Genomic DNA, 21,682 nt, shown 5'->3' on the forward strand with positions numbered 1-21,682 from the left:
TCATAAGCTATTGGAGGAAGCAAAAAAGGTGAAGGCTATACACATTTTAGTTCGTGTTTGGCATGTCTTGGCCTTTACCCAGCATGAGGCAAGGAGAAAAAGAAGTCAAATTAAAGTTACAGATAAATTCAAGGAAGGACTGAAACTAAGGAAAAGATACTAAGTTTGTTTCGCTTGGTTAGCTCAACCAGGTCTTTGTCTCCATTGTTGACTGACAGATACCAAAACAGGTTGGTTTTCTCCTACTGCCCTGCAGTGCGTGGAGACTGGCTTCCAGTATTGGCCAAAATGTCACTTCCATTTAAACATATTCTTTCTAGGAAAGAATGATTTTCTAGCATAAGATGAAGGAGAAGAGGAAGCAGGAGAAAGGTTTAAAGTGTTATATGGAAGTTTCCAACCACAGGAGGAGCAAAACACCAAAGAAGCTACAGAACACAGGGTACGGCCAAGAGCTGGAATCCAAGCCATGCCGCCTTGGAAGGCACGCCAACCCAAGGTTCACATGTCCCCGGACCAAGTCTTGCCCGGAGAGAAGCATTCCAGTCCTTCTCATCGTTAAAAAACAGCCAGACCCAGTGCGTCTAGAGGGAGGTCACAAATACCACGTTGTCTTTGCAGAAGGTTTCCAGGGAAGAGCTAGACCAACTGCATGGTCTCCAGACCAACCCTGGCCTGAGCCCCAGGCCAAGGTGAGCTGGATAAGTCCACAATGTCTGGTCAGAGCTGTGCCTTGTACTCAGGTCTTGAATATCAGGAAGCCCCCGAATGCAGTGCCTGGAGGGCTTCTCTTCATTATTGATCCCTGGGTTAGCTCAAACCATACTCTCTCACCCTTTTGCAGCTCAGCCATGGCAAAGGTCGTTGCTGGGCTCCCACCCCTCTGCTCCTTGGTGGTATAGACAGGGGTCCGACGGTGACCTCCAAACACCAGCTGCCCGGTGCCTGGCCCTGGGCCGAATTCAATGCTCACTGCAAACAGATAGACCCCACGCTCAGAGGCTCGAAAATAGCCGTGTTCAGGGAAGTAGCTGCTGCCGATGTTGATGTAAGTAGTGTTGAACTTCACTGTCTGCAGAGCGTCTGTCCCTTCTGAAAAGCTGGCGTAGAAGGCCACAGGGGAGCCTGGAATGCAGGAGGAAAGTGTTAGTGGCTCAGCCCCTCACTCCCTCAGGTGGAAAATTATACCTGCCTTCCTCGCCTTCTTAACATTAGAAATAGGTCCCATTTCTAGATACCCCAGATATTCCTAATAGCAATGTATCTTGGGAGCTAACTGGCCAATTCTCAGTATTTCACTAGTTGAGAGAAAGGAAAATACAAGTCTGTTGTCTCTACTGGTGTACATTTTAACAAAGCACTTTCTTGTTTGATCCTTCTTTCCAACATCCTTGAGAGATAAGTACCCTGATTGAGGAGACTTTGAGTCTTGCATGGTTGACTTGCATCCGAGGCTAGATGGCTTATCAGTGGCAGGCGGGGACTGGAACCCAGGTCTCTGACTCCCAGATTCCTGCCACCTGCTAGGGATCTTGAGATACCAGGGGAAAGAGAGAAAATATTACCTATCTGCAAAGTAGTAATGCTAACCCTGGTGAGATAGTTAAGGAATGAAGGGTAGCTCCTACTGGATGTTTAGCACAGGACCCTAGAGAGAGAAGGAAAATGCAGGTGGGACCAGGGAAGAAAAGTCTTTTCAAGCTGGTCATTTTAATGTTTTCAAAATGTTGCTCAGAGCCCTGGGATTACAGAGGGGGAAACAGGCCCAGAAAGGGAAAGCTTGCCCCAGACGACACACATGACCAAGCTGGGAGCTGTGGATCTCCTGACCTCTGGTACTCTTCCCACTTGAAGCACTTTAGCCAATCTAAGGAGGATGAAACAGAGAACACAGGCGAGCGGCCCGCCAGGCCCACGCACAGGCCTGGAGCGAGAGAAGGCGCTCAGTCTACGAGGAAGGAGCCAGCCGGGCTGCCTGGCCAGGAGATGGGATGGGAAGGCTGAGTCCTGCTGGGCTCCGGCCACGACCCTGGCCTCGGCACTGATGAGGTCATGTTCCTCACGTGCCCCCTTGTTGCTCCCTCAAGCTGTGGGCTCTCTGTGCCCCACACACACACACCCCTCTCTGTTGAGACCAAGCTCCCCACTTCTTGGGATGAAACCAAGGCCTAAAAGAGGAGCAATTTGCATAGCAGTGAGTGACCTCGGTCCCAGAACTAGAGCCCCCGCTCTTTGGCTCCCGGTCCAACAGCATCCTCGTGAATGACAAAATTTTGCTTTTCTCTAGTTCTGGAAGATTTTCTGAGAATTAGTTCCGAATAGCTGGGATTCCCATCTGTGTGAGAAAGACTGGCTCTGCAGTTACCCCAGCACCCAGGAGGTGGCGCGCTCACCCCGCCGAAGCAAGGCCGGCCTAGCATGCCCTCTGTGGAGCGCCACGCCCAGCCAGGGGCCCGACGTGCTCCTTGGTGGAAGGGTTGTGCTTCACTGATTTGCCAGCAGGCGGACTGAGAGTGGTGTTCCCTGCAGGGCGCGGGTCAAGCCCTTTGGCCTTCCCATAAGACAAATAAGGGGGGATTTTTACTTTTAAGGAAAAAAATTTTTTTAAGTAACAAAATATTGCAGTGGTAAACCCAGATACCTAAACTATCAGGCAGGTGAGGCCTTGCACCACTCACAAGGGAGAAAAAGATGTAAGAGTGTAGGTAGATACAGCCTCAGCCCTGAAAATGCTGGAGAAATGGGAAAACATTGACTGGTTTCTACCAAATGTTAAGCCTTGTGCTAGGTTTTTGGTAAATGTATCTGCTAGTCTTCCTGACAACCCTTTGATGAAGGTAGTGGTTCTCCATTTTACAGAGGAAGAAATTGAGACACGTAAGTGGTGCTAGAGCCTGTGCCATGTCCACTGCTCCCAGGGAGACACTGGCCTGCAGGGCCATAGTGAGGAGTGAGTGGGAGCAGGGCAGGCTTGCGGCGGGATCCTCAGCAAGGCCTCGGAATGCCCACGTGCCAGGCTACACGAGGATATAGACGGCCCAGATGGTGGCCTTGTACTTCAGCCCCAGGTCTGGGTGAGAAGGCGGCCGTAGCTCCAAGGCCAGCCTCTCTGGCAGGGTAGAGTCACTTGAGGCACAGAGTGTAGGGGTCCACTTCTCAGGGCCATGCTCAGGGAGGGGCTGGGAAGGCTAGCTGCTCATCCCTTCAGCCTCAGAGGCAGCTTCCCAGGGCCCTGCAGAGCCAGTCAAGGGCCTTTCACGGGCGAAGAGCCAGCTCCCTAGAGACAGCCAGACTGGGTTCCTCTGTGCCACTTACTAGATGTGTGAGCAGGACAGTTACCTGACTAAGCCTGTTTCAGGTAAGATGGCAGCAGTGATAACGCGTCATTGAGCTGTTGTGATAATTCAACATGGCAAAGCCCAAGAAAGGCATTGTGGGGGACCTGGCTCAGAGCAGCAGCATGGGTCCACTGTGTTAGCAGAACGAGCTCCTTTTGGGGCCCATGGCTTTCCCCTGTATTCACCTCTTGTGGGGTGCTGCCCATGGCAGAGGACACCAGCCCCTATCCACACACTCACTTGTATACAGGGGAGAGCTTAAAGAAACATGGGGGGTGAAAGGGGTTGGGCGAAGAGCTGAGCTGGAGGGATGTGAGGGTGTCGTTATGGAGGAGAGAGAGGCATCCCCCCGCCCTGCTCTACAGTTGAGAGTGGCAGGCAACCATGGTGTATATAGGAGCCTCAAGCATCTCCGTGCTGGGCTCTGCCTGCTCACTGACAGTTCAGTCATGTGACTTCTACCTCCTAATACTCCAGGTGGCTTAAGGGGCCCCTCCCTAGTCCTAAATAGAAGGTGGGTTAAGGGCAAAGCCAGTCCTGAGTAGTGGTGACTGATGGCCGTCCTGCTCTCTTTCACCCCGGCCCCCTCTGAGGCAGAAGCGCTGTTGGCAGAGAGCACAGTCTTAGACTCCCCCAGCCTCCTTCCCAGGCTGGACAACTCACCTGCGTCCCAGAGCACCGGCCCTTTGACATGCGCATCCTCCAAAGACTCCACTTGCTTCTGTTCCCTCCTCCTGGGAGCTTCCAGACCTTTCTGCTGCTTCTTCCCTTTCCTGCTCAGTATGGCCTGCAGCTTCCCCAGGTCCAGGCTGATGTTGGCTACCAAGAGTTCTTTAAAGTTCCCAAAGAGGCTGTGGAAGAGGCGCTGGTGCCGCTGCAAGCCGTGCTCGGTGGTGGAGAGCTCCCCGCGAAGGCCCTCGAGGGAGCTGTTGAAGGAGGAGGCCCAGGAAGCCTCGCAGCACTGGCCCACGCTTTCCATGCGGGAGCTCAGGCGCTGGAGCTCCTGCACTAGCCCAGCCAGATCCGGCCCGCCGGCCGCCGCTGGCGACGCGTCCCGATTGGGCTCCAGGCGCTCGGCCTGCCCGCTGGTCCCCGAGGCCCGTTCCAGGGCTGTCACCCGGGCGGCCAGCGCGTCCCAGCCGAGGGCCTGCTCCTGCAGCCCGCTGGCCGCGTCCAGCAGGGCGGTGCGGATCTGCTCGTAGCGCAGGGGCAGCGGGCTGGGCGCCTCCTCGGACATGTCTTCCATCACTTCCTCCCCGAAGAGGGCGGCCAGCACGGCCTCGTGCCGCAGCGCGTCCTCCAGCAGGGCCGCGAAGGATCCGTGCAGCCGGCGGATCTCGCGTCGCATCTCGCCCTCGGCGGCCCGCAGCGCACTCACCTCGCTGCCCAGCGTGCGCAGCTGACTCCGGAGCCGTGCCGCGTCGGCCCGCGCCCGCTCGGCCGCCGCCTGGTGCGCATCCACCGCCAGCGACAGAGCAGCCACCGTGCTGCTCAGGGCCTGCAGGGAGGAGCCGTCCCGCTGGCGCCGCTCGTCCAGGCTCACCTGGGTCTCTTCCAGGGCACGCGTGGTGTCCCGCTGGCCCTCCCGGATGACATCCAGGTCAAAGTAGAGTTTCTGGCAGTTGCAGTCCTTGACGTACTTGATGAGGTCCGCGTGGCCGCCCTGCAGGTGCTGGAGGGTGAGGTTGAGCTCCAGGAGCTGCCGCTCCATGTCCTCCTTGTTCTCCTCCATGATCAGTGACTTCTCCATCAGGATCACCCGCAGCTCGCGCAGAGCTGTGTGGTTCACCTGAAGCTCCTGCACCTGCCGCTCTACCTTGCTGATCTGTTCGTAGGTGTCATCGGATTCCAAATACAGCTCCTTGATCTCATCCACGTGCTGGGCGAGGGTGGCCTTCATGTCTGCGAGGGTGCCCTGTAACTCCTCTTCCCTGTGGGCAGTGGTCACATGCAGTGCAGAGAGGTTCCTCTGCAGCTGACCCAGTCTGGCCTGCAGGCTCTCTGGTTCCGGCCTCGCTGCTGCCCCTGCTGCCACCAGGACCAGGCTGCCATTGACCCCCGGGGACTCCTGGGCCTTAAGGAGCTTCTTCAGCTTGGTGTCCACATCGGCCTGGACCTCCAAGAGGGACTGGTGCAGGGACAGGTGCTGGGCATGCAGGTGGCCCTCCACATCCTGCCGTAGCTGGCCCACCCTCTGGGTGTTCTCCTGGACCTTGGTCTCAAATTTGGCACCGAGATCCTGGAAGTCAGCTCTGGCCACAGAGCTCTCCTGGACCCTCTTGAGGGCCTGTCGGTTGGCCTCCACATCAAGAGATAAGTTTCTTATGGCCTGGGAGAGGCTGTGCAGGCTTTGGTTGAAGCTTCTCCACATGGGGCTGAGATGTCCTTGCAGGAAGGTGTTGATGTGGGGCAGTAGCACTTGCTCCAAGGATCTGCCGGGAAACTCTACAACAGATGCACGTGTTTACACAAGCCCTTTGGGAGCAGACAGCCTCCCCAGGGGGCAACTGAGGAGGCGGGGGGGGGCAGGGGGCTCTGAGGTATGGGCCTTCCTGCTTGCCCTCCCACTCATCCCCTAGGATGTGACTGGGCTCTTCCTCAGCCCATGGAACCTGCCACTCACCAAGCTCTGTCTGATTTGCCTCAGTTATTGCCACTGTGAGGTTGCTTGCCAGGGCCTTCCATAGGCCTGGGAGGCTGTCTGCCACCTGGTGAATGTCATTCTGGAGATCTCCCAGCCGGCGTTCCTGCTGCTCCACCATGTCGCTGATGTCTGCATCCTGGTGGCCTGAATACACATGAGACATAAGTGTCTAACTTCCCAGGCCTGGGCAGAACATGAGGTGCAGAGAGGAAATTTGGGGATTGAAACAGGGAGCTGTGTCCTGATGTCCTCTGAGCAGGAGCTTAGAAGCCTTTAACTCCAGAAGGGCAAATGCATGGCAAGTGAGCCCTCACCCTGCCCCCTAAACCCACAGCAGACATGACTAATCCACCGTGGCACACTTTCCTCCTCAGTCACAGGGGCACGGCTTCTCGACATCATTCTAGTCAGCCCTTGTCAATAGATAGGCGTTCACCGCATGATGAAACTTATTCCCCATCCCAACTATGGCCCGGCCTTGAAAGCCTCACCAGTGGTGTCACTTGGTGGTTCTGCTGTGCTGATCATCACCAGGGACAGCATGACTTCCTGGCCCTGGTTAGGGGGACTGTGGGGAGGCTTCTCCCAGGACATGGGAGCTTATGCAGTACAGGGGGCAAGGAGGGTGCCGGATGAAGCTGTCCTTCCCAGAAAATGGGGTCAAGGGAAAGAGTGCGTGTGCTTGGCCAGCAGGCAAGTCACTGAGGGCCCTGGAACCTGGCTGCCTTGGTGTGGGGGCAGGGTGACACAGGGCCACAGAGGGACCCCTGCTGATTCTGGGGACATAGCTTCTCTGAAATGGCACTACCCTATCAGAGGAGAAGAGCCCTGGGCACATGGGTTCTTTCTTCCCGCCTGTCCATCCTGTTCCTTCCAGGAAAGCAGCATACCAGGTTCAAAGTCAACTGGCCCATCCCAAGGCTCCTGGAGGCTATCACCTGGATCTTCAGGCTCAGGAATCGCCCTGGGATCTGCAGAGAAGCATCAGATGTTGACACCAGAGGTCAGAGGGGCTGCATGACCTCTGGGGTCAGAGGTCAAGGGGGAAGGGGGATCACAGGGAACCCTACCGTAGTGCTGGCAGTCGGGTCCCACAAAGCCCGGACAGCACCTCCATGCCACGGAGGCCAGCACCTTCTGCTTGACCTGGTACACTGGCTTGTGGGCCACGCGGTACCTGCAGGAAGACGGCTGGCTCAGCAACTCTAGGGGGAGCCGGCACAGGGCCTGGACGAATAGCCCACCCTGCTGCACCCCGACTCACATGACTTTCACTTTCTGGCAGTCTGGAGCCCCGTGTGGACATGGCTGCTGTGAGTGGACGAGGAATTTCTCTGTTTTGCAAGCAGCTACGAAGGTGACCAGCCTGGACTTCTGGTAGGGACACCAGTTACTGGAAAAAAGCCAGAAGAGAGGGCTGCTGAGCCACACCCAGGCCCCCCACTTCTAGAGGTCAGCAGGGAGCCAGTGCCGAGCGCCCCGCCCCTTCCACCGCCCCTGCCTCTCTGCCCTACCCAGTCTGGGGGATTCTGGAATCCATTAGCCTGAGAAGGGAGTGCTCTGCATTATCCATTCCTCTGCTCCAGAGCAAAAGCCCCACAGACCCCGCCTGCAAGGGCACCTGCTCCATGGCCTTCCAGGAAGCGCCCCTCACTCCCGGGTCAGCACAGAGAGGCTCAGGAGCCCCGCCCCCCCAATCACAGAGTTACCACCAGAGTCAGGAAGGGATCTCTGTTTCTCCTGGTGCCAGGGAGGCAGCATGGCGCTGCTGGGGCTGGAGAGTCCTGGGTTCGAATCCTTCACATTTTCTGGTTGTGTGACCTCGAGTGAGGCACTTCGGGAGTTTTCGTTTCCCATCTACACGATGGAGATCATAATACTCTCCTCCAAGTGGGCAAAGGAGTATCAAGTGCCTGGCTCTTCCCGAGTGCCCAGTGAACACTGCTGTCCTGCCCGCTCTGGTGGCCCTGGCAGCCTGCCCCATTCCCATTACCACCCACATCCTTCCTCACCGGAGACCCGGCTGTGGGGAGGGCGCCTGCTCTGGTCGTGCCCCATCATGGCCATTGTGGAAATGGACTTTCAAACAGTTGGAGGGGAAGGCAGCCAGGCCGAGCAGTTCCTTCTGTGGAAAAGGCCACCCACACTGAGGTAGTAATGAGTGGTGTGGGGGTCACACTCGGCATCCTGAACACCCGGGAGGTCACCCTGCCTCCTGTGCCCTCCACCAGCCTGTGCTGCCGTGCATCCAGGGTGGAGGGCTGCTCCCTGCTGGCAGAGCCCCAGCTCACAGATCTGGTGGCAGAGCTGATGCCCTCAGCAAGAGGTCAGAGGGCCCTTCTCCACGCAGTCGGCTCTCGGAGCAGAGCTCTCCAGCGTTGCAAGTGGTAATGACCTCCATGGCTCTGTTCGATGTAGCACCTGGTGAGAGCGGGTGCTGGGCTCCGGCTCAGTGCCAATGTGGAGGCTCAGACCTTCTCTTCAGGGTCCCAAGGGAGAGTGGGTGATCTCAGATGGTGTGATAGGTGCTAGGACCTGGGGAGACTTTGGGGAGGAGGGGATGATTAGGCTGCATCTTACGTGGAGGGAATGAGGTGAAGCACCGGGAGCTGTGACAGAGGTATGTGGCCCCACTGAGTTGCGGAGGCTGGGAGCGCAGAGAGGGCTGCCAAGGAGAGGCGATGGGGGTAAGGAGAAGCCAGACCGTGGAGGGCTTGAGGGCCCCCTGAGGACAGGGCGCCATCCTGAAGGCATGCGGAGCCGTGGAGGAGCTTAAGCAGGGAGGTGACATGAAAGAGCCACCCTGGTTCCTGGGTACAGAAAGGATGGGAGGGGGCAAGATGTAGGTGGTGGTGTCAGGGGTCTAGGTGGGAGATAATGGCAGCGTGGACTGACTGGACCATGGTGGTGGATTTCAGGAGAACGGACCACATTTGTGAGATGTTGGGAGGCGATGTTCAGGGCCCTTGGTGATTGAGTGGCTCTCAGGCTGCGATTTAATTCTCTGGAGCTGATGTCTGCCCCAGGCCCACCAGGTACCATCACACAGGGATACTGCTGGGGACGGCAGTGGGGTGAGTTGAGGGGGATTGAGTGACTCTATCTATTTTGAGTGCTGAGACCACACAGCCTGCCTTCCCACTTGGCTCCCAGAAGCCTGGCAGCTGGCCTTTACCCTCTTGGCAGCAGACTGAAAAAGCTTCTCAGAAAATTGACCCCACTTGAGGGGAGAGACTTAAAGATGCTGACACCAGGGGTTCCCCCCAATGAACTAGCCCAGCAGAGCATCCTATAACAAAACAGATCACCCATCCACCCAGCTTCCAATCAGCTTCCCAGCCTCTCTACTCTTAAGCGGCCAGACATCCAATGATGACCCCTGAGGAAAATCTCTTACAAAAGTGGGAGGTCAAAACGAGCAAATATAAGAAAATCAACTTGAAGAAAACCAAGACTGTGCAGGGAGAAAAGAACTTCCCCCCAGATTTGCATTAATATTCCCAGACTGATAAGAGAACTTACTGCGTTCCAGAAACAAGAAAAAGAAGCCACTTTAAAAATGGGGGCAGAACACTGAGAGAACAAAAAAGAACCCTTGGAAATTAAAACTGTAATGGTAGAAATGCAAGAGAAATTTAATAGAAATGTTAAAGGGTAAAGTTAAAGAAGTTTCCCTAAAAGAAGAGCAAACAGAGATGGAAAATAGGACAGAAAAGATCAGAAAAATAGAGGACAAGTGTTGGGAATCCAACATCCAAACAATAGGAGTTCCAGAAAGAGAGAACAGAGGGAGGGAATCACTGATGAAAACAACCAAATGAATAGTCCAGAAGAGAAGGACGTGGAATTTCAGATTCAAAGGGCCCACTAGTTACCCACAATACAATGAAAATAAACGCACAGCAAAGCACATCGTTGTGAAATTTTGGAACTCTGGGAATGAGAATGATTCTACACTTTCCAGAGAAAAAAAATCAAGCCCCTCCCCAGCGCGCGCGCACGCACGCACGCACGCACGCACGCACACACACACACACACACACACACACACCAGTAAATAGAATAGCCTTGAACCTCTCAACAGCAGTACCAGACACTAAACCATAGTGGAGAATCACCTTCAAAATACTGAAGGAAAATTATTTCCAATTTAGAATCCTATACCCAGCCTAATTATCAATTTAAGGAGCACAAAATTAAGACATTTTCAACAAGCTAGATTGATTTCAAAGCATTTCCCTCCCTAGGACCCTCATCAGGGAGCAACTAGAGCAGTGGTTTGCAATCTTGCCATCAGACCTTCACATCAGAAGCGTCCTGTGGCACTTTAAAAATATGAGCCTACAGGCCCCACCCCAGGCCAGTTAAAGGAGATTCTCTGGGATTAAGGCCTGGTCTTCTGCATTTCAACGCTCTCTGGGTCATTCTAAGGCATAGCCCAGGATTGAGGACCACTGTGCCAGAAATGTTCCACCAAAACGAGAGAGAACACCAAGAAACAGGAAATCATGGCATCAGGAAACAAGAGTTCCAGCACGAAACGAGGTAAAGGGAGACCCCAGGACAATGACAGGCAGGGGGTGAGTGAGCAATGGTCCAGCCTAGAGCACGGCTGGAGGCTCTGAGAGAGGCGTCTCCAAGAAGACACAGGTGGTCAAACACCTGACAGGAATGAAGGTGGAGAGCAGATGTGGACAACTGGCTGAGAGTTTGGAATTGAACGGTGACAAAGACACTAAGCAAAAGGAAAAAAAAAAAAAAGAAAACTAAGCAAAAGGAAAAAAAACTAAAACAAAGACAATTGTTTATTTCAGGGAAAACCAAAAGTGTGCAGGGAGGAAAAAGGACGCATAGGCTTTCCAGGACATACAGACTATTACATCTACTCAATTTGGCCATTGTAGCAGGAAAGCCGACACTGACAGGATGTAAATAATGGGCATGGCTGCGTTCTAATAAAACTTTATTTACAAAACAGGTGGGGAGCCAGATTTGACCCACCATGCCAGAGTTTTCCAAGCCCTGCTTATGTGTGTGTATAACTAATAAAAACGAAACTTAAAAATAAAATAATTTCTATCTGGAAGAGAAAATGCAGATGAACAGGTAAGAACATTTTGGAAGACAACGAATGAGGAGTTCCTCATCTAACTGTTATGACTGACTCTAATGCCAAGGAATGAAAACAGTGGGACGTGAATTCCCTGGTGGTCCAGCGGTTAAGACCCTGTGCTTTCGATGCCGAGGGTGCGGGTTCAATCCCTGGTCTGGGAACTAAGATCCCACAAGCTGTGCGGGTGTGGCCAAAAAAATAAAATCAATCCAGAAAACAGTGGGACGTTGGCACAAGATTTGTCAAGCCAGTCAGTGGGAACAGAGACCCGGAAGAGACCCGTACATCCCCGAGGGACTAGTAAATGGTAAAAGGGACATGTGAAAATCAGGATGGAAGCAAAGGATGTGCACTCAACACAGAAATAGGGGACTGTGAAAGTGCTGGGCCCAGAGGTTAGGGCCGGGGGGGCAAGGTGGCCACCTGCACAGACTGTTTCAAGGATCAGCGACTGCAGCCCGCACCTTGTCCTGGGCCCCATGGAAATTCCTGGAACATGCTCAGACCTAGAGAGAAGTTATTTCTGTAAACCAGTTGTTCTCAACGGGGCGTGTGTTGGGAGGAGAGGGGATTCGCCCCAGGTGTATTTGGCAATGTCAATAGTGCAAGGCTGAGAAACACCCGCTGTAAACTAAGTTCTGCTCGTCGCGTGCCCTCTGAACGGCTGCAGAGGGCCCAGGAGGCCTGTACCCTGGGAGCACCGGGTCTGGGCTAGCCTGCAGGGAGTGACCGGGACTTTCCACCTCGGGTTCCTAGAACTGGAAGCGGTGCCGCCCACCCTTCCTGCCCAGGAACTTTCTCTCCTGACCTGCCCAAACCTCAGGCTCCAGCAGCCGCTGTTCTCCCTGCCCACGCTCCCCTCCCTTGGCACAGTACAGGCTGCTGGCCCAGAAGCCCTGGGAACATTCCTGACCTTTGCTTTGGTTTCCTCCGGCTCTTGGCGGTTTCTTGCTGGTACACTGAGCCCCCGGCCCAGCTCGCTGAAGCGCCCCATTGTTCTCACTGCCTCCTGGCCTCGGGCCCTGGCCCTCTTGGCACTCTCATCTCCCAGTGGTCTACTGAGAGGCAGGTGCCAGCCTAGAAATGAGCGTGAGGGTCTCCAGCCTGCTTTGGGCCTGTCCTGGGCCTCTGACATGGCCTCTGATGCCCTCCTGCCCCAGGCAGGAAAGAGTCTGCTGCCCCCCTTGGAGCTTCTAATAGGAACTGGGTGGCCTGGGCTCTCCTCCCTTCCCTGTCCCTGGACTCAGGGTGACCTTGAGCAAGGCCCTTCCTCCAGTCCTGAAAGTGTGGAGAAGACTCCCACTCCCAGCCCCTCCGTGGGGAGAAGCTATAAGGAAGGCAGAGAAAGCCTCCGGCAGGGAAAGGACTGTTAGCCTGAGCCTCCTGAATTATAAATGCTCTGCTGCTATGGCCCATTGGGACACTTAAGTGCCTCTTAACCAGCCAGTAAAACGTACCTCCGACTGCCCTGTAAGTCTTTCTGTGGAAGGAAGTTGTGTTCTTAGCATGCTGGCTCTCTGAGGTCCTGGATGCGGCTGTGATTGTGATGACTCCATGGGAGAAGTTTGCCGGGCTTGGTCTCTGAGCCACAGAGGAGCCCAAGGCCCACTTGGTGTCCATCCCTGAGCACAGCTCACGCCAGTGGGGCTCTTCCCTGTTAGTGCTCAGGGCCCTGTGCCTTGGAGAACAGATACAGGTGCAGGAGGTACAGCTTGGCCCGGAGACCAGCGGTCTGGGCTCCACTCTGCTCCTGTGTGACCTCCAGAGATATGCGTGACTCCTCTGGGCCACAAGCTCCCAGCTGCAAAGGTTGCAAACGCTCCTTGTGGAGACACTGATGCTGGTGACCGGGGCCAGCTGGGCTGCTGGGAGGAGCGGCTCCTACACTCCCACCCCTCTTAGGGGAGACAGAACTGAGGACACCTGGGATTTGCAGCCCAGCCGATGTGGGCCTGACCCATCACTTAGGAGCTGTGTGGCCCCTGGTGGCGACCCCACCCCTCTGAGCCTCACAACATGTAAAGTGGAGAGAACAGGGGCGACCTTGCAGTACTGTCACAACAATGTGGAGATGGAGCACCTTGCCTGGGTCTTAAGCTCAGTCCCCTCAGCAGGCTCAGTCCTGCCTGGGAAGCGCTCATGTGTCTGAGGAACCCACGTCCTAACCTCCTGCTCTCCCCACCCCCACGAAAGCCTGGGATCAAAGAAAGAGCCTCTTCCCCACAAAGCCCAAATACCCACGTTGCTGGCTCACTGGGCCCAGCCCCACGGGCTCCTGGGTGACCTAGGAAGCACCAACCATGTCCCTCCTGCATCCTGAGAGCTGGCATCCAGCACCACATTGTTTTGTTCGAGCTTCTCCTTTCAAAGGGTCTTTTTTTTTCTTTTAAATTTATTTATTTTTATTTATTTGGTTGCGCCGCGTCTTAGGTGGGGCTCGCAGGCTCCTTAGTTGCGGTACACGAACTCTTAGCTGCGGCATGCATGTGGGATCTAGTTCCCTGACCAGGGATCGAACCCAGGCGCCCTACGTTGGGAGCGCAGAGTCTTAGACACTGTGCCACCAGGGAAGTCCACAAGGCATCTTATCTGGGTCTGTGTCCAGGGCCTACCCTGGCCCCCAGGCCCTGGATACAGGTATGAGGGGCAAATGCAGGGCAGGGCCCTGGCTCTGGCAGCCAGGGGGCGGGCCCGCCAGGCTCGTGGCGGGTGGCATGGGTGGTGTGGTGCCCCTGCTTGGCTGTGGAGGGCCTGTTCGCCTCCCCTTCCCCATAGCAGGAGCAGGGCTGGGGCTGCGTTTCCGCCTCTCCCCTCACAGGAACACGGGAAGCAATCAGCCTGAGGAAGCCGCGCGGCACTTCCTTCCTTTCTCACCAGACCCTCCGGAGGCCTCGACAACCTGGGCTTGACCTGTGGGGCCTGCAGCTGTTGGGTTGTAAGCAGGAGACCAGCAGGCCCGATGGGACCCCCTGGAGGTTCCTGGGACCGGGGCTTGGGACTCCTGCCTGGGCGTTCCCGGGCCAGGGTACCCTTGCACACACACCTGCACACACTGAGACCACCAGGCCATGGCTGAGTGACCCCCTCAGGCCTTGAGCAGTCCAGAGACCCACCCTCCCTGGAGCTAATGGAACGCAGTCTCTCCCCACGGCCCCGGGGTGGGAGTGGGGGAGAAAGAGAAGCATCTCCTACCTCCTGCCCAGCCGCTTGGGCCCCTCATACTCCCTTTCATCAGAGGGAGGCCGGCCACCCAGAGACAGGGGCTTGGAGTTGGGGGCTTTGGGGAGGGAAGGCTGGATCCTTGGTCCTGAAATCAGAGCTGGGTGACTGGGTTCCCCCACCAAGAGCCATGTGCACCTCCCAGCTCTGAGCAGAACTGGGAATGGCACAGGAAAGGGGGTCTCTCCAGGCCCAACTTCTCCCGTCTCCTCCCACATGGCCCGCCCCTCCATCACCTAGCGGCAGTGCACACTCGCTTGCTCTCACCCTCCTGCCTCTCCCTGGTCAGATCTGCTTTCGGGCAAGTGTCTAACAAACACATTCACCTTGAAGTGTCAGAGCTGTATGAGAACTGTCCCAGGAAGGTTTGGGCCAGGCCCACGTGACGGTGAATCTCGGCCAGCCAGACGGGAGACTCGTAAATTGGCTCCTCTCACCCTCCAAATCCTTATAGATGCCCTCAACCAAGTCTGGTTTGGGCGGGGAGGGGGAGGGGGGGAATAGGCACCCCTGGGACTGGGACCAGCGTATGATCTCTAGAGTCAGACTCAGATCCTGGTTCTAGCTCTCCTCAGCTGTGTGACCTTAGCCAGCTGCTTAGCCTCTCTGAGCCCCAGGCTCCTCTGTAACTGGGGCTGTAAGGAGGATTGAGGTAACACGTGGCAAGATGCCCAGCCCAGGGATGGGTCCGATAAATGGCACCTGCTGCTCTGCCTGAGGGGTACCCTGAGGAGGGACCCGCATCCCCAGCCCCTTATCAGCAGGAGGATCCCTGGCCCTGGACACACAAAAAGGCTGGAAAAGGGTGTCCTGGTCTAGCCATAACACCATTCCGCCCATTTCCAGAGGGCTGCTGAAGCAGAGCTCGCTGGGTGCCACAGCCTCCTTTTCGTTCTTGAAATAGAGCAGGGCACCCCGTCTGCTCACTGCTCGACTGTTAGGGCCAGGATGAGGGCCCATGCCAGTCCCCCTGGGCACTCAGATCCAAATCCAGTCCCCAGGAGCATCTGTCTTCTATGGCTTAGGCCGGGCCAGCCCCAACTGGGCTCAGCTTTCAGAACTGAGTTACTTCGAAGAATAGGAGCCACTCCCAGGTCAGCTAGAAACTTCCAGAACCCCAGCCCCTCAGCACCCCAGTGGTCAATGGCATAGAGTGCTCCCGCCCTGTCCAACCTCCAGGCCCCTTCCCTGCCATGGGCAGGCGGGGAACTTCCTGTGGTCCTTAGGCTGGGCCCTGGGGTACCCAGTCCGGGCCGGCTGGGGGTGGCCTCCTAACGGGGAGCCTGCCACCTAGCACCTCATTCAGCCTCACAGCTGGTCCAGCAGGTAGATAGCATGAGCCCATTTCACGTATGGGTAACTGAAGTCCAGAGAGTCCCTGCTTTGGCTGAGCTGGGACTCAGATCCGGTACCACTTCCTCCCCCAGGTCCAGGCCCTCCTTACCGTCTGACGGGGTCCCTGTCCTCAGCCTCTGCCCTCCAGACCCCAGGTGGCCTGGGGCTGTGTGGATCGGAGAACCTGGTACTGGGGACCTGGGCCCAGGCCCCCAGCAGCCCCCAGCCCAGGGGCCCCCCGACGCTGAGCAGCAGTGTCAGGATCATCTTGGCTTGGGGCGGACTCAGCCTCTGTGGGTGACTCCAGAAACTACCAGCGCTGGTGACGTTGTCTTCAAGTTAAGTCTCAGAAGGAAAAAAAAAGCACGGGGACAACAAAGAGAGGAAGTGGCCTGGGCCGGCCCACCCGGTGAGTCTTGTCCGGCCCCCCCCACCCTCGGCCTGGTCCCCACCGGGGCAGCCAACAACGCAGGCCAGTTCCCGTGTGCCCTGGGAGGACTCGGGTCCGGGACACTGCGGGTGTGGGAGACACGGGGGGAGGTGACCCCACCAAGCGTGTCCCCATGGGAATCAGGAGAACCGCACCAGCACAGAGGCGGGGCAGCAGGAAGCGGTCGGATCAGCCTCAGGGAACCTGCTGCCCATCCATGCTGGTGGCCAGGAAGTGGGGGGGCACTCGTGCCTACTCAGCACCTCTCACCACTGGGCAGTGGGAGCCAGCAGACGGGTAGAGGCTCAGAAGGACAAAGGAGCTGTCCTAGGGTCGCACAGTCTGTAGCTGGGGCCAGGGCCTGGGTCAGCTCTTTGTGGCTCAGCTCCTCCACCTGGCCTTGCCCGAGCCCCAGGATGGGGGCATCCGTGGTGCTGGTGAGAAGTTGGGTAGCCCAGGCCAGTCTGGGAGGTTGGCCACTCTTGCCTGACAGACCGGCTTGGTCCTGACCCCTGCCCTACCTGGGATGCTGGTAACAGAGGCACCTCCCCTCTCTGTGCCTGCCCCCCTCTGTGACCCCTCTCTGCCCCAGATGTACACAGATACAACAGCCCCAGGCCTGGGAGCACCCAGTCAAGGCTGCCCCTGTGGGTGCGCAGGGCGGCAAATGAATGAAGGGCAGTGATGGATAAGAATGTGTCCGGCCCTCTATGGCCCCTCCAGGGAGGGCAGGGGACAGGAGGGGAGGGTTGAGCCAGCAGGGGCTCGGAAACCCTGGGAGAAGGGGGCGGCGAGCCTGCTTCCTCCCTCCCTCCTTCCCCGCCCCCACCCCTGGGCTGGCTGGGCTCCCATCAGCCGCCGCTGCATCATCATTATTTCATTGGCGGCAATAAGAGGCAGCAGTAGGGACAGCAGCTGCGGCAGCACTCGAGCCAGCTCCAGTCACAGTTCGCCTGGGGAGTCAGGCCCCCGTCCCTGCCCACAGCCATGGACGTCTTCAAGAAGGGCTTCTCCATCGCCAAGGAGGGTGTGGTGGGCGCCGTGGAGAAGACCAAGCAGGGGGTGACAGAGGCTGCTGAGAAGACCAAGGAGGGTGTCATGTATGTGGGTGAGTTTGGGCGTGGCAGGGCCTGGCGGCGCAGGGCAGCTTGGTGGCCGCTCAGTTACCTGGGCCTGACTTTATCCCCCAGCCCCTGGGAGGTGTTTTGAGAGGGATGAGGATGTGGCAGTTGAGTCAGGGTCTCCCAGCCCTGGAGGACCGCCACTCTCCCACACACCCCATTGTCTGTTTGGCCTCCTCAGGGCCCCAGGGGCCTCTGGGACAGAACAGCAAGGGAGGCACTTAGCCCTCAGACACACCTGTTTGTGCGCACACAGATGCACACACCAGCGCACACCAGCGCCCCCGCCCAGCATCACCCACAGGCCCCCTAACTCGGGTAAGAAGCCACACTGAGCCTGGAGCCCCGCGGACTGAGCAAGCAGGGGCTCAGCAGCCAGGCCACGGGCCCCCACCCCGCCCAGAGGGAAGGGGTGCGTCAGGCGAGATGAGACCAGCCCTCAGTGTCCTGTCCAGCCTCCCGTGCACCCCACCCCCGTCAGCTCCTTCCGAAGAGGAGGCTGAGCCGATGACTCAGCTCTCGTTGACCCTGTCCTGCGCTGCTTCCGAGGCCCAGGCCATACCCACATGAGGTCCAGACCCTACCTCAGGCCTGGTCTCTCTCATCCCCCCATCCTGTCCTGTCCACTTCCCATCCGTCCCCTTCCTCCAGACACAGCAGGAAGTGGCCTTTGAAAGGATGGCCGGCCCCCAGACACCATCCTTACCTCCCACTGACCCTGCAGCTTGTCCAGCTGTTCTGTGGTGTGTTTGCCTGGCCCACTCCCCCACTCCCAACACCAGGAGTGGAACTGGGCTGACGCCTCCACTTCCTCCACAGGAGCCAAGACCAAGGAAGGTGTTGTGCAGAGTGTGACCTCAGGTGAGGAGCCCCAGTACCCGGGGACATGGAGGCTAGGACATGCAGGGACTTTTGCACCCTGGTGCTAAAGGCCCAAGCCCAGGCACCTCCTTTCCCCCCTGCTGTATACGGACCCAGATTTCTCCAGAATCTGAGGCTAGACCCAGGGTGGACTGCCCCCATCGTCGTCAGAGCTCCCCTGGAGTCAGAAAGGGGACAGCCTAAGGTCTCCAGTAGAGCCAGCATTTTGAGCACCCTGGGAAAGGGGCTACTCTGGCCTGACGGGAAGGCCAGGCCTGGGTGGGGTGGGGTCAGGGCCAAAGCCAGCCAGATTCCTCCCACAGTGGCTGAGAAGACCAAGGAGCACGCCAACGCCGTGAGCGAGGCCGTGGTCTCCAGTGTCAACACCGTGGCCACCAAGACCGTAGAGGAAGCAGAGAACATCGCTATCACCTCCAGAGTGGTGCGCAAGGTGAGACCTGGTCCCCAGCCCTGGCCCTCAGACCTGTCCCATCCTTTCCCCTGGGCCCCAGGGAGGCCAGCTGGGGAGGAGGCACTATCACCCCACTGACATCCAGGGGAATGGAGACTCAGGGGCCCTGGTCTGCGTTTGGTGTTGTCACATCCATTAAGTCCTGGAATCCCTACGACCACCCCTGTGAGCAGAGCTGTGTGGGGCCCAGTTGGAATGAGGCTCAAAACCACATTCTCCTGACGGCGCTCAGCATTTAGGAGACACCCCATTCCACTAGCGAAAGCGGGGTCCTGAGGGCCCCGAGTGGTGACGGGCGGCCTCCCACGGGCAGTGGACACCAGCTCAGGGCTGCCAGGTCACCGCCAACCCAGTGTCCAGCCTCCCTCCGGGCCTGGCGGGGCAGGGCCTCCTCCTCCAAGGAGCAGCAGGGAAGCAGCGCCCCCTGGTGACGGAAAAAGAGTGAGGGTTCTGACCACACCCTCTGCCTCCACCTTTGCGAGCGTGCGTGTGTGCGTGCTTGTGCCTGGTGTGAGTGTGCCCGTGTGTGTGTGTGTGCACGCGCACGCACGCGCGCCGGGCAACAGAGAGCACAGGAGCAGGGGAGCACTCCCAGGGGGTGGAGGCTGGCTGGGAGAACTGTCCCAGAACCCACCACAGAAAGACTCTGCTTGAAGCATTTTACACCTACTAACTCATTTCTTTGGCCCCAAATCCCATGAGACAGGGTGTGGAAGTGAGGCCCAGAGAGATGTGGTAATCAAGGTCCCATGGCTAGTCTGAGTGAGCCTGCAATTCTCTGGGCAGCCTGGGTCCCAAGACTGTGCTCTGAAAGGGAGACTCTGAGCAGGAGATCGGGAGATCATGGTGGGAGCATTGTGGGCAGGAGGTTTTCCTATTCCAGAGATGTGCCGTCTCAGCTCTGTACGAGGCTGTGCTTTAGAAAGCTCTCCTACCTGGCACAGGCCCCGAGGGGCCTGTAGAGTCCCAGGCACCCAGCACTAAGAATCCCTGCTCCAGGGAGTGGGTGGGTGGAAGGGTAGGGGGTCACCCTGCCCCTGGCTCTGGGGGCAGCACCAAGGCGTCTGTTTCCAGGGCCAGCACAAGGTCTCCTGATCCTAGGAACAGGCAGGTGCCCTTGCTCCTGGTTCCCAGCTCTGCCTCGTCCTAGCTCTGTGACCTTGGGAAGCTACTCGACCTCTCGGGGCCTCCATGTTTCCAGCTGTAAAATGCCTGGGGTGGGGGGAGGGTGGGGCTGAGAGTATCCATTTCACTGGGCTGAGATGATGCAGGGAAATGGCCCCCATGAAGCAGCTTCGCCTTGCTCGTGGTGAGCACCCGACAAAGGGAGGTGACTACATCATCAGTGCCCCTGGGCACTACCCAAATGTACCCCAGGAGATCCCAGGCCCCTCCCTCCCCCATCCCCCAGCAAAAGAGGCCTTGCCGCTGCACCTCTGAGCAGAAGCCTGGGCACTCCCCTCTGACTTTGGAGGAGGGCTGGTGAGCCCGTGGAGCTACCCCGAGGAAGACATTTCCTGGTGACACCCAAAAACCAGCCGTGACTCACCCTCCAGTGAACCGTAGAAGGATGCAGCACTGCCAGTCTGTCTGACCGTTCATGCCACTGGCCTCGTGCACCCACCTTGGGGCAGCAGGACTAGGTAGGCGGCCACCTGTCCTTTGCCTGGAGAGCCTGCCCCAACTCTGGCTGCCCCAGTCCACCAAGGGGCAGGATGGCCCCATGGTAACAGAGAGGTGGCAGGACCCTCCAGAGGTAGGAGCTGAGACTAGTGTCCAAGCTGATCACCCAGTCTGGCCCGGCCTACCAGCTTCACACGACCACCCCCAGGCAGGCCGCCATCTCAGGCAAGTGCCTGGCCGGGTGTAGGTGGATAGAAGGAGACAGGAAGTGGGAGAGGACCGTATAACCGCTGCTGGTTCCAGCCAGACCTGCCTGAGCCCAGTGCCCATCCAGGAGGCAGGGAGAAGGAGAGCAGGTGGCACTCATGCTACTGGGATAGGGTTGGGCCTGGAGCAAGCCAGACCTGATCCCCACAAGCCTCACTGCTTTGACCTCTGAGGCCTTAAGCTGGATACCTGGTCTCTCTAGGCACAGGGTCCCCATGTGAATGGTGATAGCATGCACCTCCTCCTAGGGCTCTTTGGGGTCACAGGAGGACAAGGGTATGTGATCATGTGATTCATGAACACTGAGGGTGGGGTCAGGCCTAGTGCTTCAGGGACCACTGCCCACTCCACCTCACTGGGCTTCCTCATGGAGGAGGCCCAACCAGGGACTGTCAGTGACTCAGCATCTGCTTTTGGGGGTGAAGCTGGGCTCCAGGGTACTTGGTACCCCTGGAAGGCCTTGGCATCATCAGGCAGAGCCCCGGCTGTGAATCCTTACGTGAGGCTCTATCACCTCCAAGGTCAGTCTGGCCCTCATACCTCCGTCACCTCCAGCCCTCCACATAGAGCAAGATGATGAGGGCCTCTGCTCATCTTTGAGGCCAGGGTGACAAGGCTCTGCATGCAAGGAGCTGGGGACTCTGTGCCCTCCACCTGGTCCCACATCCCCTTTGCTTTCCCACAGGAGGACCTGCAGCAACCTGCCCCCTCGCAGGAGGACGAGGCGCCCAAAGTGGAAGAGGAAGTGGCTGAGGCGGTAGGACCTGGGCTCCTGGTGTTACAGGGGGGTCCCTGGGCAAGCTGCTTCCCTCCTGGGGCCCCAGAGCCCTCAAGGGAGCCTCTTGACCTGCAGGCCCCTGAGCCTGAGTGTGAGGTCTCCTCATGGATGGCCCCCTCAGGGCAAAGGGGCACAGATGACACCTGTCCCCACCCCACCCAGGGTGGCCACTGAGGGCTGGGGCCCCAGAGCTGTGTGTGAAAGTCTCTCTCTCTCCCAGACCAAGAGTGGAGGAGATTAGAGGGCTGCAGGTGAGCTCGGAGGCCATGGTCCCCACGTCCTCCCCTGGCTGCCCACAGGCTAGTCCTCCCATGCTGCCACCACCACCGTCACCTGCCTCCCTTGTTCCCTCACCCCCTCTGGTCCTTCTGACCCCACCGATGCTGCTATGAATTTTTTTTTTTTAATGATTCCAAATAAAACTCAAATCCCTACTGCATACCTGCTCAGGCCTCCTGTCTGTGCTGCCTCATTCATGAAG

The 21,682-nt window shown here is 57.7% G+C and overlaps 2 protein-coding genes across 4 annotated transcripts; one reads left to right on the forward strand and one right to left on the reverse strand.

Moving 5' to 3' along the window:
* Positions 1 to 368: 368 nt before the first annotated feature.
* On the reverse strand, positions 369 to 15,978 carry MMRN2 (multimerin 2). 3 transcript variants are annotated; one of them, XM_060126716.1, is made up of 7 exons: positions 15,759 to 15,978; positions 7,247 to 7,375; positions 7,053 to 7,159; positions 6,873 to 6,953; positions 5,962 to 6,126; positions 4,002 to 5,783; positions 369 to 1,125 (listed from the first exon to the last, which is right to left on the reverse strand). In XM_060126716.1, exons 1-7 carry the CDS (start codon positions 15,914 to 15,916, stop codon positions 740 to 742), a joined length of 2,808 nt encoding a protein of 935 aa, XP_059982699.1. In that variant the 5' UTR covers positions 15,917 to 15,978; the 3' UTR covers positions 369 to 739. The 3 variants fall into 3 exon arrangements, with proteins under 3 accessions (XP_059982699.1, XP_059982700.1, XP_059982701.1); XM_060126717.1 differs by lacking the exon at positions 15,759 to 15,978 and adding an exon at positions 12,553 to 12,691; XM_060126718.1 differs by lacking the exons at positions 7,053 to 7,159; positions 7,247 to 7,375; positions 15,759 to 15,978 and having other exon boundaries at positions 6,791 to 6,905.
* Positions 15,742 to 21,640, forward strand: SNCG (synuclein gamma). The gene is made up of 6 exons (XM_060126719.1): positions 15,742 to 16,058; positions 16,974 to 17,187; positions 18,020 to 18,061; positions 18,385 to 18,512; positions 21,109 to 21,180; positions 21,422 to 21,640. Exons 2-6 carry the CDS (start codon positions 17,067 to 17,069, stop codon positions 21,440 to 21,442), a joined length of 384 nt encoding a protein of 127 aa, XP_059982702.1. The 5' UTR covers positions 15,742 to 16,058; positions 16,974 to 17,066; the 3' UTR covers positions 21,443 to 21,640.
* The last annotated feature ends 42 nt before the right edge of the window (positions 21,641 to 21,682 follow it).

This window comes from Lagenorhynchus albirostris, chromosome 16 (assembly GCF_949774975.1).
Source record: "Lagenorhynchus albirostris chromosome 16, mLagAlb1.1, whole genome shotgun sequence".
In the NCBI taxonomy this organism is placed as follows: domain Eukaryota; kingdom Metazoa; phylum Chordata; class Mammalia; order Artiodactyla; family Delphinidae; genus Lagenorhynchus; species Lagenorhynchus albirostris.

What these genes read in the sequence shown, in the direction of transcription:
- SNCG (XM_060126719.1), top strand. Translation starts at nt 17,067, where the DNA reads ATGGACGTCTTCAAGAAGGGCTTCTCCATCGCCAAGGAGGGTGTGGTG. An exon ending in TGTGCAGAGTGTGACCTCAG is followed by an intron (nt 18,062 to 18,384) that starts GTGAGGAGCCCC and finishes TTCCTCCCACAG; the next exon opens with TGGCTGAGAAGACCAAGGAG. An exon ending in CCTCCAGAGTGGTGCGCAAG is followed by an intron (nt 18,513 to 21,108) that starts GTGAGACCTGGT and finishes GCTTTCCCACAG; the next exon opens with GAGGACCTGCAGCAACCTGC.
- MMRN2 (XM_060126716.1), bottom strand. Translation starts at nt 15,916, where the DNA reads ATGATCCTGACACTGCTGCTCAGCGTCGGGGGGCCCCTGGGCTGGGGG. An exon ending in GGCAAATCAGACAGAGCTTG is followed by an intron (nt 5,784 to 5,961) that starts GTGAGTGGCAGG and finishes CATCTGTTGTAG; the next exon opens with AGTTTCCCGGCAGATCCTTG. An exon ending in GCCGGTGCTCTGGGACGCAG is followed by an intron (nt 1,126 to 4,001) that starts GTGAGTTGTCCA and finishes CCTGCATTCCAG; the next exon opens with GCTCCCCTGTGGCCTTCTAC.